The sequence below is a fragment of the Ochotona curzoniae genome, unplaced genomic scaffold (assembly GCF_017591425.1).
Source record: "Ochotona curzoniae isolate NIBS_2020 unplaced genomic scaffold, NIBS_Ocur_1.0 scaffold_4683, whole genome shotgun sequence".
Taxonomy (NCBI): Eukaryota; Metazoa; Chordata; class Mammalia; order Lagomorpha; family Ochotonidae; genus Ochotona; species Ochotona curzoniae.
The window spans coordinates 17,974,934-17,993,229 of record NW_024467121.1 but is presented as its reverse complement, the minus strand read 5'-3'; the positions used below and the strand labels follow the sequence as shown (position 1 = coordinate 17,993,229).

At 40.7% G+C, this 18,296-nt stretch overlaps 1 protein-coding gene across 5 annotated transcripts in view; it reads left to right on the top strand.

Annotated features, from left to right (window-relative positions):
- USP6NL (USP6 N-terminal like) overlaps positions 1-18,296 on the top strand; it is a 161,116-nt gene that overhangs the window by 93,501 nt on the left and 49,319 nt on the right. For 4 of the 5 annotated variants that reach the window (XM_040968263.1, XM_040968261.1, XM_040968262.1 and 1 more), the window contains 2 exons: positions 3,401-3,440; positions 16,769-16,849. In XM_040968263.1, coding sequence (XP_040824197.1) covers positions 3,401-3,440; positions 16,769-16,849 — 121 coding nt within the window. Of the gene's footprint in view, positions 1-1,703; positions 1,823-3,400; positions 3,441-16,768; positions 16,850-18,296 lie in introns of all 5 variants that reach the window. The other variant, XM_040968265.1, reaches the window with a different exon arrangement.

Here is an 18,296-nt window from a genome sequence, read left to right as displayed (position 1 = left end):
TTTTATTGTGTTAAGAGTCAGTGTACAATAAAGTGGCAAAAAAAATGACTTTGTAATATTCTGAAGGTTACTGAGTTTATGTATCCAATGATAGTTGTAGAAACTGCACTTGTTAGGATATATATGAAGGAGGAAAATGATTAGCAAAGATGGTAAAGCACTAGTTGGTTTTATAATAGATTTTATAATAAATATTAAACTCTTGTCAGACCAGCCTGGTTTGTGCTAGAACAGCAGTATCTTTGTTCTATATCTGGTAGTGGAGTGTCATCCTCATTCTGCAGCTGGAGAATGGAGAGCTAGCGCTTGTGAAAGAAGTTAGAGAACTTTAACATTTTGGTCAAAAATAGTCTCTGCTAGTCAGCTGAAGAAAGAATGCTTGGTATTTGGACAGATAATGCTTTTAGTCACAAGTTATTAATAGAAGACTTAAAAGAAACTATACTGAAAATAGGAGAGATAAAATGAATACCAAGTATCAGATTTTCATGTTTTATGAAAATGTGTATTTATTACATTCAGCCGTTTGTGTAGTTTACAGTGACTGTGCAAATATTTGTGAACCAGGATGGAAGGGGTTTTTTGTTTGTTTATAAGTACCTGTTTTGGTTACAGGGTTTGAGAGCTGTTTCTGCCAGGCTTGTACATTTTGACTTGAGTGAATGTAATCTTAGATACAGTTTTTTAAACAAAAAAATTCGGTCAGTATATTCAACTTACTGATTTTACCAAGTTAAATTTTAAATTTCCAAAGGAAAGTTGTTCTCATGTTTACAGAGATACTACATTGTGACCTAATGGGAATTTAACAGACCACATATACTGTATTTAGTAAATGTATTTGAGTTTAATAGTTGACGAAAATTATATCCAGTTAAGATCCCTCTCTTTCTAGGGTTGGCTGTGTTTTTTACTTAATTGCATTTCCCTGCAATACAGCTGTTTGCTTTCAGCTTAGTGATTTTTTTTTTTCAAGATTTATTTATTTATTTGAAACGTGGAGTTACAGAGAGGAAGGGGGAGAGACACAGAAATCTTCCATCTGCTGATTTGCTCCCCAAATGGCTGCAGTAGCTGAAGCTGAGCTGGTTCGAAGCTTGGAGCTAGAGCTTCTTTGAGATTTCCCACGTCAGTATCAGTGTTGGGTCCCAAGCACTTTGGCCATCTTCTACTGCTTTCTGAGATGCATTAACAGGGAGGTAGGTGAAAGTGGAGCAGCTGGGACTGAAACTGGAACCCAAATGGAATGCCTGTGCTACAGGCAGAGGCTTTATTGGCAATGCCACAGACCTGATCCCTTTGTGTTTTAGGCGATCTTTTCTTCTGTATAGCAGGAATTGACAAACATTTTCTTTAGAGAACCAGATATTAAATATCTTTGTTCTGTGGGCCATAGGGTCTTTAATGCAACCACTCAACTCTTGAGATTGCACCACGAAAACAACTCTAGAGAATATATGAGTGAATGAACATGCCAATGTTCTTTTAAAACCATTTATAAAAGCAAGCAATGAGTTTGCTTTGACCTGTGGGCCATGGTTTGCTGACAAAACGGAATATGCTGAACTCGCCCAGTTTGTGGTTCTTTCTGTTTTATTCCTGAAGGATTTCTAGATGACAAGGTGCAGATTTATCATGCATGCAGACTGGCACGTATTGGCCCTTTCATTCACACATCCATCAATTCAACAACTTTTCCTAAGTTTTGCAGTGTGTTAACATGTACTCTGGACATTGCCTGGAGCTCTTAATGAGACAGCGTTCACCTGTGTTCTCAGCACATTGGTTGGTTATGCCAGTGGAGTCATTTAAGGAAGAAAAGGTTTATGGAGATCTGTGTGTGCATACAGCAGGTGCTGTCCAAAGGTTTTAAATATGAAGGGGTAATGCCAGAAAATCTGGAAAGGAAAGCTGGACCGACTCTTGTTTTGCCCTCCATCTGTGAGGTCTGAAGATCTTGAGAAATGAGTTTTCAATTTCCATCTCTTTCTTCATGTTGCCTAGATTAGCTGAAGATCATGTGCATCTCAATTTGACCCTCTGGGATTATACTTTTTTTTTTTATGGTGGTGGTCAGTTCTGTTGCTGTTGCTTATTGGTTCACTTGAAGATTCTTCCGAATAACAAAAAGGAGCGTCTTTGAAAATAGTGAACTCTTGAATATTAAGCTGTCATGTTCCTACAAGTGGCATTTGGTCTCAGGAGAAACAAAGGCAAGGATGTACATGTGTCAGGGGCAAAGTGTGAATACTGCTTAGAAGCTAGTCAAAGCACTTAACTTTGCTTATGGGTAGTGTAGTGTTTGTATGTTACCAGCAGTTAATACGTGGGTCTTGGAATATTTTATATTAAAGGTGATCTCACACAAATGCTAGATCAGAAAAATGAGTTTGGTTATTTACTATATAATTTTTAAAAGTGTCTCAAAGATTTGGCAGTTCCTTATTACACAGAGTAACAATGGGAGTTTTCAGTTTAGTTCGTGATTTTTTTCAGGATGTTTTTCCCATTTATTTACTTATTTAGAGATTTATTTCTATACCTGAAAAAACAAAATTAGAAAGAGAGGAAACACAGAATGAGATTGATCATCCACTAATTCACTCTCCAGATGGCAACAATGGCCAGAGCTGAACCAGAATGAAGTCAGGAGCCTCATTCCCAAAACAGAGGGGCCCAAACCCTAGGGCTATCTTCTACTGATTTCCTCAGGCAGGAAGCCTGTATGGAATGGCGGCATCACAGCTGGCGGTTTTATGTGCTACTACTTAACACTGGCCTCCTTTTCTGGTTTTTAAAGGATCATTTATTTTAGGTCATAGTTTGGGCCAAGAGTGGAAGTAGTGATCTAAAGTAGAGCTTGGCAAACTGTGACCTGTAGGCTTGATTCTGCAGGTTTCCTTTTTTAATAATGAAAGCTTGGTAAGACCAAAGCCACATTTGATTTACATATTTCTGTGGTTGCTTTTGCATCACAATCTCAGAGTTCAATAGTTGTGAAAAATTCTAAAATATTTACTATTAAATATTGATCCCAGCAGAAGCATGCTTTCCTCACTCTTGGTCTAGAGCGTTGTTGTCTGACAGAACTCTAATTATCTGACCTTCATGCATTTGAACTGTAACAAATGAAGCTGAGTATTGCAGTGTTACATTTTAATTCATGTTTAAATAGCCTCATGTGGCTGCTGTATTGCACAGTGTAGATCTGCAGATTTAAAGATAGGAACTGTTGTAATTATAGAATAGCTGTAATTTTATTTTGAACCCAGTGAAGTGGAAGTTTATGTAATTCCTGTATTGACAGATAAACACTGAATTTCTTATATAGGCATAGGTTTATAATTGCTAGTTGTGCTATGGTCTCAGTTGTTTAACATGTATTATCTTTACTCTGCAGCGAGGAGGAGCTCCCATATCATAATGCAGCTGTGGAACGGGTAAGTCCAGCTCTTCCTTTATTTATAGGTACCAGTGAGTTGTCTGTACCAGACGAGTCAAATCTACTACTTTTGTGATTTGAGTGCCTTGTTACTTATATCACTCATAAAGTAAACTAATGATGACATAAGTTTTCAGGGGCTTGACTTGACTTATGAATACTTGAAAGGAAGTTAGGGTAACAGTTACCAGAGGCCTCTAAGATCCCAGTGGCTCAAACTCCGCCTCCATACTCCATGAAGTCAGTCTCTCTGAACCAGGGGCCCAGCAAGATAGTTTTTAAAAAGCTGTACAGGTATTTCTCAGGCACCATCTGGCTAACCATGTGCACCATTCTAACTCATCGGAACACAGCTGCTCTGTGATATGTTAGTTGACAATAGTAGGTGTTTTCTGTAGTCAGTTAAGTGAATTGGTCATCATTTGTTTAACCTTTCCTCATTATGCTTAGCAATGGTTCCATACCTGGGTATGCCTGGGAAGTAGGAATTGAATGTTTTAAGGCTTATTAGACTCTCCCTTCCTCTCTATATTTAATTCTGTTCCCCAAAATGAAATATAGGATCAAAGTGAAGATGTTGATTGCAATGGGGGTTCTCATTTTGTATATGTTTAATGAGGGAAGGGAGCTTAGGTAAAATTGAAGTAAAATTTGAAAAACATTTTAAAAAATCTTCCTGAAATCAAGGCTTTATAAAAATAAAATTCATGTGAAAACTTTAACATGTGGACAAAATAACCATTTCCCACATATGAGAGGGCTTCAAGTACTTTGGAGAAAATGTACAGTATCCCATTTTGTTTGAAACGGCCTCATACAGAGATCTCAGTAGGAACTTCTGTAGTTGAGTTGTCTTGTCATGACCTGGTTCTTTGTTGGCATGGAGCCTTAAAGATTTTGGTAAATGAAATTCTTTTTCCTAATAGCTGTGTTATTGAGTAACAGCCATATATCTAGCAATCGGCAAGTTTCTGCCTAGAACAATTGGAATGAATATGAAATATACTTTGCCTTTGAGATGCTCAATATCCAATGACTAGAGGAAGACATAGTGAAACAGAAGGTAGGAAATTGTTGCTATAGAATATTATTTGTAAAATGAAATGGTAGTGTTGATAGTGGGGAAAACATTCTATTTCGATGAAGAATGCATGAAGTGAAGTTAAAATAATGATGAGCACTTTGTGAGTTTTGCCTCTGGTGAGCTTTGTATCTGCCTGTTTGGAGGAGGATGTGAAGGTTTTTTGGCCATTTGACCATCACCTCTCCTGTCTAGTGGCCTGACTTTACTGTTGCTGACCCACTGGGTAACCTACTGTATGAGATCTTCATTTGTGTCTTCTCTCCTGCTCAGATTGTATAATTTACTAGTACAGATGGCCCCTCACTTGGCATCGTTCCATGGTTCCATCTTCCGCATTTTTTCCTTTATAATGTTGTGAAAACAGGACATATTCAGTAGAAGTATCTTTGGAATTCTGAATTGTGATATATTCCCAGACTAGCAACATGTTTGATGGGCTCTCCCAGTACTTCCATTCAGTCCCACAGTTCTGAGATATAGGCCACGCTCCACGGTGTACTGTACTTGGTTCCTAAGAGAGGAATTGCTTAGATGGGTTCAGTCCATTTTCAACTTACAATGGGTTTATCAGGGTGTAACCCCATTGTGATGTAAGGAGCATCTGTGTAATCACTCAGTTGTTTGTCTTCTTGCTTTTAGGGTGAAATACTATACTAGTTAAAGCCAGCTTTCAGCTCCTCCTAGCGCCTGCAGGTGTGTGGCTAAATACCACCTGGAAAATTATGCAGCTGTGCTGACTAGGTTTTTGCTTTAAATTCATGATCAGCTGGACCGTTAGTGTTGCCTAAAACTGTACTCTTTTTGTATTCTCCTATTTCTGTCATTTGAACCTTCTCTCCTCAAATCTCCAATGTCTCTGTCCTGCTCTTGCTTCTGATTTCTCACAAGGAAATCCCCCCCACACACTCGAAGCCATCAGGAGAGAGCCCTCCTGAGCTGCCCCCACCTTTCTCTGTGGCTGACTGGCTGGCTGCTGCTGTGGGTGCAGAGGTGCCTCTTCAGGGGCAGGGGTCTAGCTGGCTGTCCCTCTGCCTCCTCATGTCTTTCTCCTTAGCCTTGATTAGGCACGTCAGAGTGAACTCTGTTACTACTACTCCCATTAAAAAAATCTTTTGACCTGATTTCCTGCTTAGCCTCAGCCCTGATTCTGTTTCTCTTAATAGCATAACTCTTTTTAAAGAAGTTTCTATTTTATCTTTTCCATTCCCCACCCCCTGTACTTCCCTCTTGTGTCTGTGTAATCAGATTTTAACCCGTCCCTATCACCCCTGTCCCATGACCTCTATCAGGCTCTCTGATTACCTCTATTTGTTTACATCCCATAATCAATTCTCAGACCAAACCATCACATGTGCTTGACTGCTGAGTACATTTGCTTTCTTGGACATCAGAACTCCATTTTCTTTCATATTCTTTGTTCTGGTAGCTCTTTTCAATTGCACTTCTTCTGCCAAGTTTCTGCACTTTGGGATATCCTGGTGGCTGCCAGCCTCCTCTACAGAAGGGACCTACAATGTGATAACGTTGCTCTTAACTCTCTGACCTTCCCTCTTTCCACCTTTTCTTGTTTGCTTGCTGGCTTCTTAGCATCTCATGAGCGTGCCAGCCACATTGCTTCATTTCGGCATGTTTTTGCTGCTGCTGCTACTGCCTCCTCCCCCATTGCTAACCAGCACCTGAGTCCCTCATTCTCTTGACATAGTCAGATATGATGCTTGGAATAAGACCATCTCTGGCCATTCAATCTAAAATTTGAAATTGTCTCTCCCCCGAGAGGTAATTGCCCTCCTTTTATCTTTATTTTTATTGTTAGCATTTAATGCTGTTTCAAATATTATATATTTTTACTTATTCTCTGTTTTCCTCAGTCCAGCATGACCTATACATGGGCAGTTTGCTTTCTTCAAAATGCTTTGTTCATTGTTGTGTCCATGGAATGTAGAACAGGACTTAGCAAACAGTATGTATGCACAGAATGTGACCTGAATGAATGACTTGATTAAATGTAATAGCCTCTTTATTACATTAGGTACATTGATTTAAAAAACTGGCAGAGGTGATGCTTTCAGATGTTACGATACCTTTTATTTAAGAAATTAGGGAAGAGTTGGAATATATACATATAAACAATTTCCATTTAACAAAATAAAATCTGGCAGCCCAATTTTTACTTCTTTCCCTATTGCCTCCCCAGCTGTTTGTATAGTTTACTAATGCAGAAGAGCCCAAAGTGTTCAAACTGGTGATTTAAATGACTCAAGAAATATAATAGTGAAGAAAAAGAAGAAATGTAGATAGAACTAGTAGAGGATGCATGCAAGAGGAAGTTTTTGTGGTTTTTTTGTTTTGTTTTTTAATAGGCTTGTTTATTCAATAGAAAATTCTTACCCAGTGGAGTTAGGCTTATGATTAATTGCTTGTTTATTCTAAAAAGTTTAATATGATGGTGCTTCATAAAGTTCATGGAAAATGAAATTAAAGGATAAGTATATTTTGGTGCAAAAAAGTTTTGATATCTATGCAGTTTTACCATAAAGACATTTTCCATAAACTTTTTGAAAACTGCTCATGCATAGGTTTTATTTTGTTTTTGTTTGTATCAGATCAACATATTTTAATCCCATTTCAATGAACTTTTCTAGTACTGTCATCATAGGGAATTGCTAAAGAGTGACCTATGTTTACCTTCATAATCTATTTTTAAGCAAGCTGTCATTGGACATTTACTTGTCTTAAATGTTTGTCCTTTGGGACGGGGACAGGGTTCTAAGGCTGCTGATGGAGCTTCCATGAGACCTTTCCTACACATTCTGCACTGATATATGACCTACCTTTTGCAACTTTGGTTTTTAAAGTAGAATGAAACTTTTTATCCTCCTCATCCCCACATTTTTCTGGAAGTTTCTGTATCCTGTGGTGACTGCCTACTCATCGTGGCCATCATCTGCCAATTTTAGGAAACTAATAAAAAGTATTTTACATACATGTTTTCAATTGAATGAAATCATTGGGAACAATAGCCTTGTATAAGTCTACACATGAAGCTATACGTTTTGTCATTGGGAAGACTAGTACCTTAGTACATCATGAGGTAATCATGGTTTTAGTTCCAGCTTTGCCAGTGTATTATTTTACGTAAGGCATCCTCTGTTTAAAATAGGAATGATAATCCTTTCTTGTAAGAGGATTAATGTTGGTGTTTGCAAAGTGCTTTGAATTTCCCCAAACAGCCACTTAAACTAACACATGCACTTATTATACTTAATCTGTAGAGAACAATATTAATAATGGATTATATTGTTTCTTTGAGCTTATTGATGTTTTTTAATAAGGAGAGATAACAAAGCTGTGAATTTTCATTGCTTCAGATATTCATGTAGTGCCATATTTTGCATTGTGCGTAGATTATTGACATCTTATTTCTTTATAAAACTATATCCTAATTGTACATGATGTGAAATCATACTCAGAATGCATAGCTGATAGTTCCTTTTGTAGACGTGGATTTTGTTGTAAATCTTGTTCTCTCCTGACCTCTACTGGTGAGATCCAGGCATGCGTGACTTCCATCAGTTTCATTCTAGTAGTAAGGAGGTGAAAAAACAAACTTTAGGGGCTGGTGCCATGGTGTACTAGGTTGGTTTTCTGGTGTGTTTTTTTGTTTTGTTTTGTTTTGTTTTTGTTTTTTTTTTGTGCCGGCATTTCATATGGGTTCTGGTTTGCGTCTCTGCTGCTGCACTTCAGATCTAGCTCCCTGTTGTTAACCTGGAAAAGCTATAGAGGATCGCTCAAGTTCTTAGGTCCCTGCAGCCTTGTAGGAGACCCCGAGGAGGCTCCTGGCTTCAGGTGGGCTCAGCTCTGACCTTTGTAGCCACTTGGGGAGCAAACTAGCAGATGGAAATTCTCCCTCTGTCTCTCCCTTCTCTAACTCTCCCATTCAAGCTCTGCCTGTTTTTCAAAAGAGAAAGAGAAGAAGAGAGAGGAAGAAAGAAATGAGATGGGAATTCAGAGGTAGGAAACATTGAATTGTTTTTCCTGTCTAACACTCAGCATGCTATAGAATAATTTCCTCCACATACCAGTCAGTTCTCCAGTGAATACTGAATGGCTTCTGTACAGTGTAGTTCAGTTATGTTGACTGACTGGAGCTAGCACAGACCTCAGATCAAGAGTTCAGTACCCTGTGCCAGATACCAACTGAAAACTGAAGTTCTCACCTGTTTTTCTGATCAATAGGGTTGATCATCAGAGTTCAGTGGCCTCCTGCTTGGGCTCGGTAATTTGTTAAAACAGGTCACAGAACTCAGGGAAAAGTTTTACTTATTTATTATAAAAGGATGCAGTTCAGGCATGGCCAAATGGAAGATGTGTAAGGCTGACTATGGGAAAGGGCCACAGAAGGTCCTCCCTCCCCAATGTGCTAATGGAGCTCTCTGAAATTGGAACACAGGGATTTCTGGAGGCTTCAAACATATAGCATGTTTGGCTATTAACTCAATTTCCAGTCCTGCTTCCCCTCCCAAAGGACAGGGGTATGGAGCTGATCAAGAGTTAAATCGCTAGAACAAAAGAAGCACCTGTCACCCAGGAACTTGAAAGAGTTTGAAGAGCCAAGAACTTGGGTCAGAAATGAATAAATATATTTCTTATTATGTTACATTGTTACACTAGCATTTAGCCATAAAACAACTTTTGAGTGAATTTGAGTGAAATCCTAAGAGTTTTGTATTCCAGAAAACAAAAATTATAAACATTTTATTGGTGTATTTTTATTTTAAAAGGCAGAGAGACAATCATAGACAGAGAAATCTTCCATCCTTTGGTTTACTTCTCAAGTGCCCAGACAGCCAGGGCTGGGCCAGTCCAGTAACAGGAGCTGAAAATTCAGTCTGGGTCTTCCAAATGCGTGGTAGGGATATATGTGCTAGAACCATCCTCTGCTGCCCTAAAAGTGCCCATTAGCAGGAGTTTGCAATCAGAAATGGAGCAAAAGCTCAAGCCTTAGCACTCCAGCATGGGATGTGGGCATGCCAAATTATGTCTTTACTACTTTACTCTCAAATACCCACCCAAGAAGGGCTGTTTCATATTCACATACTGTGTTTTGTCTTTAGCTTTTGCCATCCAGATTATTACTAACAGTGGGAAGGATCAGACAGGAGACAAGTTTTGTGGACTACTTAATAGCTGTAGAATATTTATTGTTCAACTGATTCTGCACAGGATTGGAAATATAGTCTTAGATCGTTGGAGGTTGACAGGTAACATGAGAGACACTGGTTCCAGTATTAAACCTTTCATCTCCTTGCCTCAGTAAATAGAGGCCAATTCTGATGTGGAGATCACCTGCATTTAAGACCAGATATTGGATTCTAAGTTTAAATAGAGGTTTATTTCTTCCTTGAAAGCAGCTCATGGGAAGGAAAGTACAAAACATACTATTTTCTTTATTTAGTTTATTTTAAATATTGTTTACATAGTTGAGAAGGATGCATATCCTTGTAGGTTTCTGATAAGAAGAGAGGATTGAGATATGGATGAAGGTGGTTGGGACAAGTATTTCAACTTTTTTTCTATCCTGTGTATGCATGGGTGGAGATGGGGGTCCACTTTGCTGCCAAAATAAGTCAGCACCTGGAGACGTTAGACAGTAATTTGATGACACCTAAGATGTAGAGAAGAGTGTTCTGATGGTGATACCTGAGTGGTTTTCATAGTTCTGACACATTGTCAGCTTTATTGCATCAGAAAATCTCTCCAAGGTCTTCTATTGGTGATCAAGTCTACCTTAGTGCATCGTCAGGTCAAGAACATGTTCTAAAGCTTGGCTAGGAAAGTGGTCCAAGCTGTTCTGCTTTCCACCCTCTGTTGAAAGATCTGATGTCCTCTGTTGGCATAGATGAGCTGGGTGTCATGTCTCCTGTGTGCCTCTGAGCATGCTGGGGAGGCTCCAAGGTTGGACCACATATATTGTGATTTTCCCTGTGGCCAGGCTTTGAGTCTAGCAATCTAGTTGAGGAGTTGCCCAAGAAACCTCTCCAGGGTAACCTCCAACTTGACTCTTGTGTATGCCAGCCAGTGTAGTGTCAGGTTCAGTTTGTTACCTGCACCAGCCAGCACACATACTGGTAGATGCAACTGCCTAGTCAGTTCTGCCCCCAGCCCCATTTCTCATCCAAACTGATGGGTGCTACGACCTAGTCCAGTCCAGTCCAGCCCAGCCTGCCACAGGCCCAGTCTTATGCGTACCAATGGATGCTGTGGCCTAATTGGGGCGACTCCCAATAACTTCCATCAGGCCCATCACTGGCTTTGATATTTGCATGTGCCAAAATGTGCTGTGGCCTAGCCTGGTTCATCCCACATCTCAACTGGCTTTCATGCACACTTATGGGTGCTGCAGATATTCTCAGCTCAACCTGACCCCAGACTAGTCTGCCCCCAGTCCCAGTTCTCATTCCAGTGGAAGCAGTGACCCAGCAAGGGAGTCCCAAGGGCTCCTCTTCCAGGCCTACTCCCACCCCCGGGTCATGTGCATGACAGCAGGTGCTGCAGTCTAGTCTGAGATGGCCCTGCCCCAATCTCAGTATTCACAAGCAGGTGCTATAGCCTGATTCAGCCTACCCAACCCCAAGTCTCAGCTTTTGCTGGTGGGTGCCCACCCCTACCCCTCATGTGAACTGGTGGGTTTTGTGGTCCAGCCTGGCTAGGCCTGCACTCTGTCCTGGCTCAATCATTCTAGTATGTGCTGCGGACTGACAGCCTAGCCTGGCCTGGCCTTGTCTGCCCCAAGCCCCAGCTCTTGCACTCACCAGTAGGAGCTGCAGCCCAGCAAGGGAGTTCCCTAAGTTCCCCCACCAGGCCTACTCTCAGCCCTGGATTTCACCTGTCCCAACATGTGTTGTTGCCCAAGCTGACATGACTGGATACTAGTCCTGGCACTCATTGTAAGGTACTGTGGCCTTACCTTGCTGTCCCACATCCGTTCTGGCTCTTGCTGGTGAGTGCTACTGCCTAGCCCAGCCTGACTCAGCTTGGCTCAACCTTGCCCACTGTAAGACCTGGCTCTCATATGAACTAGTGAGTGCCATGGCCTAGTCTGGCCTGTCTCACACCCTCTCGGGCCCTAGTAAGTGCCAGAAGGTCCTGAAGCCTGGCCCAATTTGGCCTGCCCCCAGGCCCAGCCCATACCCATGCCAATGGCTGCAATAGCCTTGCCCAGCCTGGTCTGTACCTACCCTCCTCACACTCAGCCCTGGCTCTCACACTCACCAGTGGGAGCTGCAGTCTAACAGAAAGTCCTCAAGTTCTCCTACTATGCCAGTTCCCAGCTGTGGATTTTGTGCATGCTTGAACCCAGCCTGGTATGGCCTGACTACTGTCTCAGCTCTTTCTGGCAGGTGTTGCAGCCTAGCCCAGCTGGGTGTGGCTCACACCCTGTGCTGGCTTTTGTGCATGCTAGCAGGAGCTACAACTTAGCCCAACCCAGTCTTCCCCCCCCCAGATACTGCCAACACTAATGCTGAAGAGTCCTGTAGCTTTGCCTGACCTGGTCCGCCCCCTGCTCTCACATGAGCTGCAGCCTAGCAGGGGAGTTCCCCAAGTTCCTCAAGTTAACCTACCAGATCTGCTCCCAACCCTGGGTCTCATGCATGCTGCTGCCCTTTTTGTCATGGTTTGCCCTCACTCCTGGCTTTTGAATGTGCCAGTGGATGCTGCAGCCTGGCTCAGCCCAGCCCCCTCCCAGCCCTGGCTCTTGCAAGTGTCAGGTGAGTTCCATGGTTCAGCCTAGCTCAGCCTGTCACCACCCCTAGCTCTCTGTGCCAAGTGATGGGTGCTGCAGTCTCAGAGGTTTTCCCAGGAGTCTTCTACAGAATCTGCCGCCAGGTCTTGTGGGTGCTGTAGCCCAGGCTGACAGCTCATCACCTGCTCTGACACTTGATGCTTGTGACAGGTGCTGCAGCCCAGCCCAGCCAGGCATACCCCAACCCCAGCTTTTGTGTGTGCCAATGGGGCAGTGGGTGGTGCTGCTTAGCCCAACCAGCTCAGTTCTTCCACGTAGGCATCTTTTGTATTTCCAGATGAATTCTATCTTCTTTGCAGTTTTTGAGAAGAATGTTGTTGGAATTTTTATTGGAATTGCATTGAATCTGTGTATTGCTTTGGTAATATGGACATTTTTGATGATGTGGATCCTGCTGATCCATGAGCTGAACCAATCCAGAGACAGAAGCCAAGAGCTTCTTCCCTGCACATGGGTGCAGGGGTCCAAAGACTTAAAACCATCCTCTACTGCTTTCCCAGGCTATAAACAGGGAACTGGATCAGAAGTTGAGTAGCTCAGATGTGAACTGGCTCCCATATGGGATACATGTGGAGTTCAGCCTAATATTCCAGAGCGCTGGTTCCATGCCCCACCTTCCAAAGCAGGGGTGGGGGAATATCTGGTTATGGGCTCAGTAAGACATGAGTAATCATTTAGTCTTGTACCACCAAGCCAATTGCAGGTAAGATTCAAAGTTCAGGATCTAGCACAGTAGTCTAACAGCTAAAGTCCTCACCTTGCATGTGCGGGGATCCCATATGGGCACTGGTTTTAATTCCAGTGGCTCCACTTCCCATCCAGCTCCCTGCTTGTGGCCTGAAAAAGCAGTCGAGTATGGCCAAAGCCTTGGGACCCTGCACCCCTGTGTTAGGCCCAGAAGAGGCTACTGGCTCCTGGTTTTGGATCGGCTCAGCTCTGGCCATTGCGGCCACTTGGGGAATGAATCATCGGATGGAAAATCTTCCTCTCTGTTTCTCCTCCTCTCTGTATACTGACTTTCCAAGGAAAATAAAATAAATATTTTTTTAAAAAAAGATTGAAAAGTCAATAAATCTATAGCGAATTAACTTATGAGTTGATAATTTTGTATGGCTTAGGAATGATTATATAAATATCCAAATGGCCCTTGGCAGATAAAAGATTCCACAACCCTCTTCTTTCCAGTGGTGTTATCCTTGAAACCAATGGTTGAAGCTTTGAGGAACATTCAACGTCCAAATAACCAAGACACAGCAAGGAAGAATAAGTCAGTTGCCCCAGGTGAAACAGATAGAAAAGGGCAGAGCTTGGATTTGAATTTAGGCTGGTGGGATCTTACATGTAGCCATGGCATGCTGAGGGGACAGTGAATTTTGCTTGGAACATGAAGGCATTCGGAAATGATTTCAAACTGTGGATATTTATCCTGGGTCTTGAGAGGATGCATTAGACATTGTCAAATGATGGTTAAGAAAAATGTCATAAGATCAAAAGCAAATGTTGATCATAGAAGCATAAAAATTTACATTTTGTGTTGAGAATTTGCCTTGGTTCATTTTTTGTTTCTGAAATAAAGTATCTCGAGGCTGGTTAGTTTGTAAATAGGAGTTTTGACTAATTATTCTGGTGACTGGAGCAACAGCTTCCTGACACGGATTCCCTGAAATGTGGAAAGCAAATGGCTCCATGAAGAGGGAGCCAGGGATAACAACCCGCTCTGAAGGGAACTGATTCCCTGTAGGAGATATCACCTACTCCAAAAGACAGCATTGAGTAATTCATGAGGTGGAGTCCTTGCAACTTCTCCGCCTAAAGCTTTTACCAACTCAGCACTACTACATTGGGGATCAAGTTGCCAGCATTTCAAGCACTGGGGGCAGATCAGCACAGAATGTCAAGTAGTTCAGGATAGCTAGGTCATAAATGTAACAGGAAATAAAATGATGACTGAGTGCTTGGACACCTGCTGCCCACATGGGAGACCTGGGTGGAGTTTTTGGCTCTTAGGTTTAACTGCCCAGCCCTAAGGTAGGCATTTAGGGAGTAAAACAGCAGATGTAGGAGCTGCCTGAATTTCCTTGTCATTCTGCCTTTCAAATGGATGAAAAATATTTTTTAAAGGAAAATTCAAAATAGTGATAGTGTTAATGCATGTCAGTGAACAGAAGGGTAACAGGAGCACATTTAAACAGTTTTGAGTATGTTGGGTTTAAAGTATCTAACTTTATGGGTGGATTTCTAATTTAGTTTTGTCTTGATGTTGTTGAGTCTGGCATGATATTCCTTAGTCTGTTTTTCTGGAGCATTTGTCATATACTCTTTTAGGTACATCCTATTTCAAAATAACTGCTAGAGTTGTTAGTTTTAGCATGTTTGGAGAAAGTACACTTTATTCATAAATTATATATTCTTAAGATGGGAGGGGCAAGGCTTTCATGTACATTCAGGTCTGGCATAAAGAGAACTGACAGCTTTGAGGAATTTTATGTTTAATTTGTTTGAACAACTGATATGTACTTCTGAAATCTTACAACCTATGAGTATCTCTGATGTTTTTCTTTTTTGCTGTAGAGGAAAGAAGAACATTCATAATCTTAAAATTGTGTGTGTGGGCATATGTCATTACATGTATATATAAATGCATATATTTGTACATACATGAATGTATGTTACACTCTTAGCTTAGCTTGAATTACTTTATGTTTTCCTGTTAAAAAGGGATCATGCTTTGAAGAAGTCAAGGCAGGAAGTACAGGATAACAACAGTGAAGTGGCAATTTAGATCAATGTTGGTTTTTATCAGTTTGCTCTTCTCTACATTACATTTAGAGGAGAAATATAAGCTAGATTTCAGTGTTCCAGTAAGCTTTAAACTAAACACATTTCTGTACTTGTCTGTAATATTTTATCACTAACAATATAATGAAGAACATGTTAAGCTGTTTGAAACATGGGTGTTATATCCAAGTATCTTTTGCTCACAAGTGATCATTTTTTTATTATCAGAAATCCATCAGTAATTTTTAAATGCATTAAAAAGTAAAGTTTTAAAAGTGTCTGAGATAAAACTCTATAAAAATATTCTGAGTGCTGAGAATATTTTCCTCAGTTCAGAATTTTCTTTGGGATTTTATGCTTCTTTTAGATCTAAAAAGATTGGTGGTGGGTGTATGCCATCTGCCAATATAACCACTGCCTGTTTGGGACTGGATTGAGGCCAGTCTGGAAGGAGCTGTTGCTTTCATCCAGGAACTGCCAATGCCTGTGCTAGGGTGGAGGCCAGGATGGGAGCAAGATGTGCCTGCTGCAAGCAGGTTGCACCTTGCGGTGTCGGTTCCTCATTGTGTTGTGGGGACGGTCATACCTGTCTCCTGGGATTGCAGTGAGCATGCATCTTTTGAGCATGAAATGTATCATTAGGATTATTTCCTTTCCCACGTGCTCTTCTACTTCAATAACTTTATTCATATGGTTATTACACGTACTGATGAAGTACTGGAGGTGAAAAAACTGGAAACTCAGAAACTAGGAGCAAGTGTTTTCTATTACCTTTGCTGTTCCCCAGCTTTGCCCCAGATCTCAATTTAGGACAACATACAAGGGCCCTGTCTACTTTGATAGCCTCATGTCCTCATGATGCTTTTTAAAATTGTGTGTCCTGGAACAGTTATGACCCTCTTCCTCATGGTGTTGAATAATCTCAGCAGTAAATCAATTCCTATATTGTCCAGAATGTTCTTTCCCGCATTAGACGTAATGTAAACACTAATGGTCCTTTATTTCTGCCTTTGGCGATCATTTTTTCTGACATCCCTTGTGGATTTGACCATCCTTTCCATCATGGCCTTGCTGCTCCCTGTCGTAGTACTTTGTATTTCTACTTAAGTTGCCCTCTACACATAGAGCACTTGCCATCACATGGCAAAGATTAGTTAGTTATGTATGTTTGTATATTTTCTCTTAGAAAAGTGCTAGTTATGTGTTATTTAATTGGTAAATACTCAGTTTTCCTTTAGAACTCAGCATTCACAAAAAAATTTAATGTGTTTGAATTCAGTAAAATGAGAAAGAAGACTATTAGATCTTGAAGTTGTATTTTATCAAATTGTAAAATATATTCCAGAATATTTTAGCTTCCCTTTTTTAATATTTGTAGAATATATTGATTTCTATGAATAGTTTTAAAGTGTTGGAAAATTCATCTTTTTTCCTAAGTGTATTATTTCCTGTGTCTTTTTAATTTTAGTTATAGAATACTATTATGATAATTCTAATGTCCAATGTAATGAAAATTAACTAGGATATTTGCTATCTAGTAACATCTTTTAATAATCCTTTTTGGCAGCATTTTCAGTGAGTTTTCTTTTTTGGTGGGGGGTAATGTTTAAGTCAGAAAGTCCTGAACAATCAGTAACAGTGAATTTGATTTTGATTTTAGCAAAAGCATCTGGAAATTGAAAGAACTGCCAAATGGCTGAAAATGCTAAAGGGATGGGAAAAATACAAGAACACTGAAAAGGTAATTTATAGTAACGTTATTTCTCTATGAAACAAAATAAATTCCTTGCATATTTTCCCAGTGAAAGTTTTTCTTTAATTATAGCACTGTTTTATTTACATTTGTTTAAATTTTTATTTAATTTAGCAGAATACCTTGAATTAGGAACCTTTAAGTCGTAAATAACTAAGAGTTCAGATTGCTTTAGAACATGTAGGAGACGTTATCGGATGGCCCAGAAGTAGGATGGAATTCAGTAGTGATTTAATTCAGCAGCTCTTTTGTGCTGCCTGTGATTTAGTTCCTTCCAGCTCTCCTCTGAATTCCTGCAGTATCAACTTGGTCTTGAGGTCAGTGTGTCTCCCTTTGAGGTCAAAAACCATAGGAGCAGTTCCACGCTTCCTACCTAAATGTTACACTGCTTAGAAAGAGGCAGGGCTGGCCTCAGAACACTTTCTCTGAAGCAGAAGCAAAGTCCAAGAGTTTCTAGAGGGCTTTCTTCTATTTCAGTCTTTTTGGTCTGCACTTGAGTTGTGCTAAGATTTGGCTTACCAATTAAAGAAAACTGGGCCCGGCGCAAGTGGTTAAGGTCCTCGCCTTGCACGTCTGGGATCCCATATGGGCGCCGGTTCTAATCCCGGCAGCCCCACTTCCCTTCCAGCTCCCTGCCTGTGGCCCGGGAAAGCAGCAGAGGACGGCCCAAGGCTTTGGGACCCTGCACCCACGTGGGAGACCCAGAAAAGGCTCCTGGCTTCGGATTGGCATAGCATCGGCCGTTGCGCTCACTTGGGGAGTGAATCATCGGACGGAAGATCTTCCTCTCTGTCTCTCCTCTGTGTATATCCGCCTTTCCAATAAAAAAATAATAAAAATAAATCTTAAAAAAAAAAAAACTGTCCGCATCCATTGTTATCACCACCAGTCTCATCCTAAAAACATCTTTAGTAGGAAAATGAAACTTCTAGCAGAAATTTTCCAAATTTCTGTTTATTTTTGCTTAAAAGATCATGTTATCAGTGGCAGTAATTATTGTGTCAGTTATTTCCTTGAAGTGCCAGGAATCACTTTGCTTAATTTTGAAAAGATGCCTGCTAAATACTTCCCAGATCAGACCATGGAAGGCTAGTCAGTTGCTGTTTAAGGTAATAGCAGTGTTACACTGGCAGGAGGGGAACCAGTTTTAAGAGAATGGTTCGCACTGCATCATAAGTTCTTTTTCTTGGACACCACCATGTTTTGGGATGCAACATGAGCTGCTTACACATTCTGTCTTGCCACTCCTTGTGGGTTGAATTTTAATAAGAAGTAATACCTTTACTGCTTTACCCAGGGAATTCTTAAATGAAACTAACTTTTTTTTAAAGTATATGAAAAAAATATAATGATTCTTAAGTACAGTGCAGCTGCCGCTTTGATTTGTGTCAACATGTATAAGTTTTATTACCACTGATTTTCTGTTAAGTGCAAA